The 10723-nt window shown below is 36.9% G+C and overlaps 2 protein-coding genes across 2 annotated transcripts; one reads left to right on the top strand and one right to left on the bottom strand.

The window, feature by feature from the left end:
* Positions 1-309: 309 nt before the first annotated feature.
* LOC309548210 (uncharacterized protein) lies at positions 310-2580 on the bottom strand (the record flags this gene model as incomplete). Its single annotated transcript, XM_082248164.1, has 3 exons — positions 310-402; positions 826-1503; positions 2335-2580. The coding sequence occupies 3 exons, from the start codon at positions 2578-2580 to the stop codon at positions 310-312; spliced, it is 1017 nt and encodes a 338-aa protein (XP_082104290.1).
* A 931-nt stretch (positions 2581-3511) lies between these two features.
* On the top strand, positions 3512-10109 carry LOC309545300 (keratin, type II cytoskeletal cochleal-like; the record flags this gene model as incomplete). The annotated part of the gene is made up of 9 exons (XM_082244442.1): positions 3512-3940; positions 4568-4776; positions 6630-6690; positions 6768-6863; positions 6956-7120; positions 8169-8294; positions 8692-8912; positions 9422-9450; positions 9943-10109. 9 exons carry the CDS (start codon positions 3512-3514, stop codon positions 10107-10109), a joined length of 1503 nt encoding a protein of 500 aa, XP_082100568.1.
* Between the last annotated feature and the right edge of the window lie 614 nt (positions 10110-10723).

Genomic DNA, 10723 nt, shown 5'->3' on the forward strand with positions numbered 1-10723 from the left:
CTGTCACATTTACATCTACTGAGTTCCTTCCCCAATTTATTGATAAATACAGAGAATTATCCTGCTTATGGGATGTGAAGTCAAAGGATTATTCAAATAGATATAAGCGTGGCCATCAAAGATATAGATATGGCCATCAAAGAACTAAAGGAGCTATGTAAAGAGGTTTGCAAAGATCCAAATTAACTATATGTTAAGCACAAGATTGCTAACTTGCGCACCGTTTTTAAAAAGGATATTAAAAAATCCAAGCGTCCAAAAAATCTGGAGCAGGGGCTGATGATGTCTATGTGCCATGTTTGTGGTACTTCAAAGACCTGATGTTTCTCGCTGACACAGATGATCCAAGAGAGTCCCATTGCACTCTGCCAGCAAGTGCTGCATCAGACTCCAGTTTAATATCTGAACCAGAAGCAGAGGACATGTCACAGACACAGACTCAGACACAGACTCAGACACTGACTCAGACACTGACTCAGACACAGGTATATGAAAATGTACGTTTATTTCACATATTTTTTTGTTGGGGGGGGGGGGTTAGAGTGCCCAATGAAACAACTATAGGGTCAGGGGTCATTCTGCCTCATGGGACAGTCATAGTAGAATGTGACAAAAGCTAGAATAAAGAACACTCATATATTGTATATGATTTATTTAGCTGTTTTTATTTAGAGCAAGTAATTTCCAAAAAAACAAAGTACATATGATTATATGCTATCCTGCCATGCAACTGCACCACTACCCAAAAAAATAATCAGTGTAATTAATGCGATTTTGCCGTGCATTTCCAGTTGGTAGCCTAGGCCTTGCAGGAGCTAAATTTACCATGTCGTTGCTGTCATTTCGCCAATCACCTGGCACAATTGTCCCACTGGTAATGTCTTCCATATCAACTGCAGTTGATGGCATATATGACACAGTTGTGCGTCTTAAATAATTGTGTAGCATACAGCAGCAGTCCACAATTATGTCAACTTTTTCCACTGTTACATTAATGGCGGTGTGGAAAATTCTGAATCTGCTGGCCATGATCCCAAATGCATTCTCTACCACCCTGCTCGCCCTAGACAATCTATAATTATATATTTTCTGGAGAGCAGTTAAATTGCGCAAGGGATATGGTTTCAACAGGTGTTCATGTAAGGCAAATGCATCGTCCCCAATGAACACAAAATTTAGGCCCTCAACTGTCTCACTGGAAGATGGAAGATGCAACATTCCTTCTTTTAATCTATGCACAAATGGTCTGCGCTCAATCACACCTCCATCGGAGTTTCTTTCATTTTTTCCAATATCCAGGTAAATAAATTCAAATTTGACATTCACAATTGCCATTAGAATTATGCTGAAGAACCCTTTATAGTTGTAAAAATAGGATCCTGAATGTGCTGGTGGTGTAATTCTCACATGTTTCCCATCAATTGTGCCACCACAATTAGGGAAATTCCACATATCCTGGAATTCTTTTGCAAGTTCTTTCCATTCTTGAGAATTTGAAGGAAACTTTTGGCAAGAAAGAAAAACATAAAAAAATGTAACAATGATAATCATTGTTAATATTTTCATATTAATTATTTTAATTTCATATAGGATACACCAAGCCCAGTATCAGAGCAGCCAGGAACATCAACACAGAGAACTCAAAGAGGAAAGAAGAGAAATCTCAACTACGATACTGCCAGTTTGCTGAAGGATGCATCATCTATCATGAAGCAGAAAGATGATGAATGTGATGCTGTGGGTCATCTTGTTGCACACAAGTTACGTAGGATGTCCATGGATCAACGAGACATTTTTTAAGCATTAATGCAAAAAATGATTGTCATTGGACTAAAGGGAAATCTTACACATAACACTGATCTAATAGGGTATCGGGGATGTACATCTACACCTGTACCATCTGCTACACCTGTAAAATCTGCTACACCTGTAACATCTGCTACACCTGTAACATCTGGCCAATATTGGCACCCAACTAATATGTCTTAATCACAGGGAAACCCAAGCTGGTCAGTGCGTTCTGAACCACATCAAGGTTCTTGGTTTCATGGCTCCCAATACACCAATCTGTAAAATAATTGTATATATGTTGCTCAATATTATTGCTTTTGTTTCGTGTATTTGTTCCTTTTTTAATGGTTATTGTTTAATAATGTTATCTTTTCATAATGGTGTTTTTGAAATGGGTATGTATTGCTTTAGAAACTAGCATCTTTTTCAGACAACCGTGTACAGGAAGTTAAATATTATTTATAAAAATTGATGCTCTCTCAAAATTATACTTATGTTTGCATTAATATTCTTAAAAGTTACAGTTGTACTTTTTATAATTACCTTTAAATACTGTGGCTGGAGCATCTTCACTATGGCCTCACACGTCTCAGGTATGATTCTTCCCAATGATTGGGCAGAGATTCCAGTGGTGAACTTCAGGTCTTCATAAGACCTGCCTGTTGCCAAAAAATGCAGGGTTGCCATGAGCCTCTCCTCTGCACTAATAGATTTTCTCATGCAGGTGTCCTTTTTGGTGATATGTGGCTGCACAAGAGATAATAGCATCTCAAAGGACTGCTGGGTCATCCGTAAATAATTAATCCTCAGGATTATTTTCCCTGAGGTTTGTCAGCAGGTTGACATGAGAAAATTGCTCTTGTTGCATGAGCCAGTCTTTGGCCCACACTCTGCTCTTCCTTCTATTTCTCTTCTTTTTCTTCTCCTCCTCCAAAGCAATCAATGCAATAACCATTGCTGCCATTTTCTGATTCCTATTATACCTCTTGAATGGCATTTTCTTTCTCAGAATAGTCGTGTGCTGTGACGAATGATTGTTCTGTTCGCTAATGACACGGCACGAGTTTTAACTGTAGGGGCAGTGCAAGTGGAGGTGTGGTTAAAAGGTCAAGACAACATCGCATCACTTCCTATACTGGCAGAAGAAACTAGTGTTTGGTCGTACGATTTTCGGATCACATTGATGGTACACTCGATGATGTACACGAGTGCCGCTTAATAAATCGTACGAAATTTGAAACGTGTATGGCCTGCTTAAGTGTGGAAGACTTTTGCAGGTACAAATAGCAAAAATAACATTAACATGAATATAGTTGAGATCCCTGAAATTCAATATCTTGATTTTTTTTCCCTATTATTGAGCCATTTCAAGCATAACCAACTTGTAAGAAATTACTGGGACATATACAAGACATTGTAATTGTTTCTTGTAATAACATGAGCTCATATTGCTTATACTAATTAAACATTGTTTTATTATATTATTAGCCACTAGTAAAAGTGTCACAGCTTTGAAAATATAGGTGGGTTACTGTTTTATTTTCTGTGACAAACGGATGAACTATTATCATCAAGTTGAATTCACAACAATGTCGATATTACTAACTACACCCAGTTTAGTATAAAAAGAGCCTAGCAAATGTCAGTGCATTTAACATTGCTCTGGAGAGTAGACAACGCCTTCGTTTCTCTGTGTATCAACTCTAAGAGGAGATCCATCATGTCTCACCGCTCCATCCTGGCCTCATCTGGACACAAGCACTTCAGTTCTGGTTCTGTTTCATTACCCAAACCCAAACTTTCCAGCTCACACAGCTTCTTATCACACTCATCTAAAAATGTTCACCAGACCCATTGTTTCAGCAGCAAGAGTGACCATTCTGTTGGGTCAAAGGGACCTAAGATTTCAGTGGGAAGTTTCCATTTAGGAAAAAGTGGACATGGACATGGATCTGGATTTGGTATTATTGGACATGGTCATGGATTTAAAGGAATGTCTGGTTCTGGAGGGATCACAGCAGTTACTGTAAACCAGGGTCTTCTGGCTCCTCTCAATTTGGAGATTGACCCAAATATCCAAAGAGTTAGAACAGAAGAAAAGAACCAAATTAAAGGCCTGAATAATAAATTTGCCTCCTTCATTGACAAGGTGAGTATTGTCAAATTAATTTATAATGAAATGAAAAGGTATATATACATATGATTAGGTGGCTGACAATATTTATAGGATAAAAAAGAACACAACATCAAAGCACATGTGTTATGTTGTGTTTAACTAAAGTTGCTTACTAATTACTAATGTTGTGTCCCTAAATGTACAATTTATTTTGCATGAACATCCAGTGCAGTTTGATGCTATCAAGTATGACTGTCCTCATGTCATAAACAGAAGGTCTATGAAAATATGTTGCCCTTACTATAGTAACTATGAATACAATAGGGCTGGTTTACTAAAGGGTTAGAGAACCATAATTCAAAAGTTGTTTAAATGTTAACTTCAATTATCCAAACATGTGAAAAGCACCTGCGCATAGTTGTACATTCATAATTAACAGGAATTTGCTTTTCATATTATTGAATAATTGAAGTAAATATTCACACAAATTTTTGAGTGAAGATTTTATCTCCTTTACTGTCCCAGTCTAAGAATATGGAAAATATTATAATGAAATTATTTTGCCAATCCAATCTGGCTTAGGTTCATGTGAAACCATGTATATTACTGTATTACCCTATTTCTATACCCATAAGCAATTATTTTATACTCCAAACACAGGTAAGATTTTTGGAACAGCAGAACAAGATGCTGGAGACCAAATGGTCTTTTCTACAGGAGCAGAAGACAGCCAGGTGTCAGATTGAACCTCTGTTTGAGGCTTTTATTGGCAACCTTCGGAGACAGCTGGAGAATCTAGAATGTGAGAGAGCTCGTCTGGATGCAGAGAGGAACAGCATGGAGGGCACTGTGGAAGAAATAAGGAGAAGGTACCAATACTATTCCACACTAATGCATTAATGTATGGGGTACCCTGCATCTAGCAGTAAAGCTTTACCCACTCCATGTTTTGGGGCCAGGCTCAGACTGGCAATATGGAAATTCTACTATTAGTTCTTACAGTAAATCCTAGCATCTAGTTTTGAAAGCAGAACTAATTACACAATGTTTCTTAAAATGAAAGCTTGAATTAGAAATGTTCTTTATGTTTTTGAATCCTTAATCAAAAATCAGTGTATGCTACATTTAAAAGAGAAGTATGGGATTTGTTTCCCCCCAATAATACCTACCTAGGTGGATACAGCATCAGTTCAACGCTGCATCTGCCGGCCGCTGGCTCTAACATTGAGAACCGAGCAATCTAACACGGCTGATCACTCGGTTCTCAAAGCTCCCTAAGGAGAGAGCTGATGACTGTCAGGAGCAGCCAGCTCAGGCTCTTAGCGGCTCGCCGAGAGGTGGAGCTGGTTGCCGGACCATGCATGTGGTCGGATCCCAACCATATGGACGCAATCTTGCCCGAGCCTGGACTGGCTCTGTGACATCTACTGAAAACAGGTCACAGGTGTGCAGAACAAACTGCACTCCTGTCATCCATAGGAGAAGTAAAGCCAAACCAGCTTTGGCTGTACTTCTCTTTTAAGGCATGCCTCTGTTGGTAACTGTCATAGTTGCCAGTGTGCTTATGTCAGCTCTAAACAGAGCTTTCATTAAAAGGGTTGGTGTTATAGCTGTGTAGCACCATGGCAACTGCAGATCTAAATAAAGGCAAAGATTGTACCATCTTCAGCTGCAAAAGAATAGAAGGGTATACATTTGCTCTGATACTGCATTTAGCTCTTTGGGAACAAGTAGATTTGGTTTGGTAGCAAAAAAAAAAACAAAAACAAAAATATATATATTTGTTTCCTTTGAAATTTATTGGAAATAAATAGTACATAAAAAAGTGCATTTTCCTATAATTTTTCCCAACACAACCTTTACAGAATTTGAGAACCCTCAGTTATTCACCACAAAATATATTAGTCTTAGTCTGCTCATAAAAATCATATCACAGTGCAACTTTTAGGTAATGTAGCAATAGGGTAAAACTAAAAGGAAACATATTATTTTAATGCATGCAGGGGGGGGGGGGGGGACTGTTTGCAGAAATCATTTGAACAATATTACAATAAGACTAATCTGGTTGACATGGGCACAAATGATTACAATGGTGACATTTTCATATTTGCCACCATGAAAAATTCAGATGACATTGTATTCCCTTATTCCCTTGTATTAGCAATGAATGCACATCTTCCCAAACATCCAACATTATTGACATCCAACTCCATTGTTGTGAGGATTTTGAAAGGGAAAATTATTTTTTTGTTCAATTTTTATTTACCCTTTTTTTCTTCTGGATCTATTAAGTAAAGACCAGATCCACACCCTTATGCAGATGTGCAGCAGCAGATCATTTGTAATAGTGATCTATTGCTGTCTGCAACAGCTCTGCCTGGGCTTACATACTCAATGTAAGTGCAGTGACTTGACTTGTGACAACATTGCATGTCCGATGTAAACACTGTACTAAACAGAAGCATAGTGTTTACAATTGCTTCTGCAGTGCGCTCCTATGGAATAAACTGCACTGGGACGAATAGTCACTCTATTCACACCATTTTAAATTGGCACTGGGGACTCAAGTGGTTTAGAATGTTCATAAAACTAAACATGGGTTCAAGGCATAAGGGTTAGCAATACAAATATAACAAAAAATAGATAAAATAACAGTTCATAATTTACAGAGTGTTTACCATGTAAAGGACATATGAGAAAATAAAAATGTGTATTTTTACAGATATGAAGATGAAGTCAGCAGAAGAACAGGAGCCGAGAATGAATTTGTTTCTCTAAAGAGGGTAAACATTTAAAAATTAATCACAGATTTTTGTATTATCTGTTAAAGCAACACTAATACCTGTATTTCTAACTTTAGGATGTTGATGCTGCTTTCATGAACAAAGCTGAACTTCAGGCCAAGGCCGACTCCCTGAACGATGAGATCAGCTTCCTTAGGACCCTGTATGATGCGGTAAATAATGCCGTTTTGGGCCATAGACACATTCCCTAATTCATTTTATAATGCTGTACTGTAGTTGATGTACATATTTTCTAAATTTGCAGGAAATCAATCAACTCCAAGCTCAGATTTCAGACACTTCAGTTCTTGTGTCAATGGACAACAGCCGAGACCTAGACATCAATGGTATCATCGCTGATGTCAGAGCTCAATATGAAGAGATTGCTAACAGAAGCAGAGCAGAGGCAGAAGCCATGTACCAATCCAGGGTGAGTGTGTTATCATTAGAGCTACAAGGCCACAGGTATCCTCATGCATTGGAATTCAGAATAAATATAAGCAGCTAAACATGAAGAGTTTGAATAAGTGATTGGGAGGAATTGGTATATGTCCACCACAGCCAACATTTTGTCAAGGTTTATTTTAAAATAATATATTGATTTAATGAGACTAATGCTGTCAGTACAGTGACCCGGTGTAAAAACACAATTAGTGTGCTGCCACCTGGCTAGCTTGAGGTCATCTGTGTAATAGATCATAATTTCAGATTGTGATTACAGCCAACCCTTTTCCTTGAAAACTACATAATATGCTATGCATAGTTCAGCCCAAAATTAAAATGCATTAAAGCGCATCTCTTCCCTCCCAAAAAGTATAATATACTACAATTTACCGCTCCTTAGATGTGGTGCCTACAATAGTTTTCATTTTTGGCCTTTTCCCTTTTTTTCACTTGGTAATACTGCAAAAAACACACTTCTTTTCCCTCATTCTACTGTATCTATGGAGGGAGTCATAGTTTTCACTATGACTTCAAATATGTCTTCCTCTTTATCTCTATTACGTTAGTGGTTGGGATTAGTAGTTTACAGACAGAAGAAAACATTGTTTACGCGTTCAGTTCAACTCACTGGAACTAACCAAGACACTGCATTTCTGACTAGATCAACACATATTTTCTTTATTTCCTGAAAATATTTTTAGCATTAAAAAGGAAAATTAATGCAGCCATCACATCAAAGTACTGGTAATCTGAAATATATTATTTCTTTCTATATTTTTTTTTTTGGGGGGGGGGGGGGTAGATATTATTTAACATCTGTGGTCATTTTTTTTCCTGGCGATTTCTTCTACTTATGATATAATTCAATTTAAATTAGTAGTTTTAAATCTTAATATAATAAAAAATGCAATTTTTCTATGAGACATGAGACATCAAATAAAGTGGTGCATGGAATAACAAAGAATTAAATCATTTGGTGTCCACAAATATTTAGAATTTTCTTTTATTTATTTTTATTTTTTTATTATGTACAGTTTGAAGACCTGCGGTTGGCAGCTGGAAGAAATGGAAATGATCTGCAGAACAGCCAAAATGAGATTGCGGATCTCAATCGAACAATTCAGAAGCTTAAAGGTGAAATTGAATGTGCCAAATCCCAGGTATGAATCCAGTGTTTATTTTATAATTTTTTGACCAACTTTACAATATTATTAGCACCTCTGATTTAGGGTTTTTAACAGCTTCATAGGGATTATTTAGCTGAATGTTTATTGTTATCTTTTTTCCAGATTTAGACTCACCAGAAATGTTTTTTGCTTCCCATTTTAATATTTTATATTACATCACATTGCTTAAAGTATAATTCCTTTGTAATATGTAATTTATTGGTTTTTTTATTGATATAATGGAAACAGAACATTTTCAGCACTTGTTTCATTAAGAACTTTTTTGCTCATGTATATTTTGTCGAGCTTATTGAACTCAAATAAAAATAAGCAGCAGATACTTAATTGACCAGATTAAAACAAAGAATGCATGTTATTTAATCATTTCTAGCGTGCTGCACTTGAAGCTGCTATCAGGGAAGCTGAGGAAAGTGGTGAAGCTGCTGTCAGGGATGCCAAGCATAAATTGTCTGAATTGGAGGCTGCCCTACAGAAGGCCAAGCAGGACATGGCTCGCCAACTAAGAGACTACCAGGAACTGATGAATGTTAAACTGGCTCTGGATATTGAAATTGCTACTTATAGGAAAATGCTGGAAGGAGAAGAGCACAGGTAATTATTTCAGATGTCAGGCAAGGAACATGCATACTGGAATATAAAACAAAGAGATTACCTCATCAGTCTGCTGCTGCTCTTTTACTGTCCTTTACCAGGCTTGGGGTATGGAGGTGACCTAGCTGTGTTATTTAGCTGCATCAGAGAAAAGTCAGGTCACCAGGACGGCTGTGCTGTGTGGTATTGCCAGAGTGTACTTTTGACTATGGACCTCAAGAGTATTAATAGACTGGGGGTCTGCAAAAGTTGTAAATCCCTTCATAAATATTTTTGCCCATCTGTCACAATTGGGCAGCAATATTCAAATGGACAGGTATTGTATGTAAGGGTCAGAACCGTGAAGTCTGCATTTTCTTTGTATGTAAGAAATACATTTTAGTTCTCTAGTTTCTGCCTGATAGTCTGTTCATATCTTATTTACTAGTTAATATTCATAAGTGTAAGAAAAAAAAAATCTCACAAAATTAAATTCATGCTAAAATTCTGTTAATTTTTCTCTTTCTCAGGATAGGTGCAGAGGGGCATGTAAACATTTGTAAGTAAAACATTTTGTTCCATATATATTTAAAACCTACGTGCAAATTTACATACAGTATTAATTCCACACCTCCCACATTTAGTGTGGAAATATTTAGAATATAGTTTAAATACCAATGAATAAATATTAATTTATATTAATTATTTTTACAACAGATGCTATACTCTAAACTATTATGTGTTAATATTATTTTGGTTAATAATACTGTGCAAAGATCATGATATGCAGTTTCTAATTTCAGCCAACCACAGACCATCTGAAACTAACTTCACCTATCTTTATAGTCTAAAATATAGAGATAAGATGACTAGGGAGGGTGGATTAATGAATAATTAATGAAAATATACTTGCCCTTGAAGAAAATTTGAGTAGACTTGCTTGCTTCATAATAGTGCATTGTCTTCTAAATGAAATTGCCTTAACATGTATTTATGGTTGGCCTAGAATAGCAAAGGTTACTATATTGACATACCTATCCATTTGTTTCAGCTGTCCTGCACTCCAGCACTGGAGGAAAACATCATTCCTCAGGAAAGTCCCATGAAGCTAGTGGCCACCACCAGCACCAGCATCACCATCATCATAAGGGAGGATTCAGCTCCAGAAGCCATGTCCCCATAAGCAATCATCACTCCAGCCATGGACATCACTGCTAAAGTGAAGACCTATATACAGAGATATGATGAGGCTGCTCAGTTGATGCCTGGCATAAAAGCCTACATAGAAATGTAGAAATCTCCCTTTCATATTATGTCTATTCTTTATATGAATTAGGGGTGCTGGCTTGCTTATTAGTGTAGTATAAATATAATGTTTACTGTATATATTTGTGACATTGTATGCTGTAAAATGCTTCAATAAACATTAATGCATGTTCTTGCATCTGCTATAGTTATAAATACTGACACTAGCTTAAATTACACTTCCCATAGAACATGTACAGTTGTTGATGATTTACAAATCAATTTTTGACCACTGGGAGTATATAAATGGATGAATTGACAAGCTCAGACCATTCCCGCTTTATATTACCCTCAATTATACAGAAAACACATATTATGCATGTCTGCTAAGCATATTTTACCATAGCCAGAAGTTCCTGTCCAGTAAAGTTTACTGTTTAATGCCCCACTCACACGCACATGCTCTTTATTGCATGCCCTGGTAGATGAAAATTAAGCTACCAGCAGGACCAGAATAGGGGCTAACAATCAGCTCTAGAACAACCTTTCTCTACCAGGGTTCTGTGGCACCCTAGAATTCTTGCTAA

Source organism: Pelophylax lessonae (genome assembly GCF_965119305.1).
Source record: "Pelophylax lessonae genome assembly, chromosome: 2".
Classification (NCBI taxonomy): Eukaryota; Metazoa; Chordata; class Amphibia; order Anura; family Ranidae; genus Pelophylax; species Pelophylax lessonae.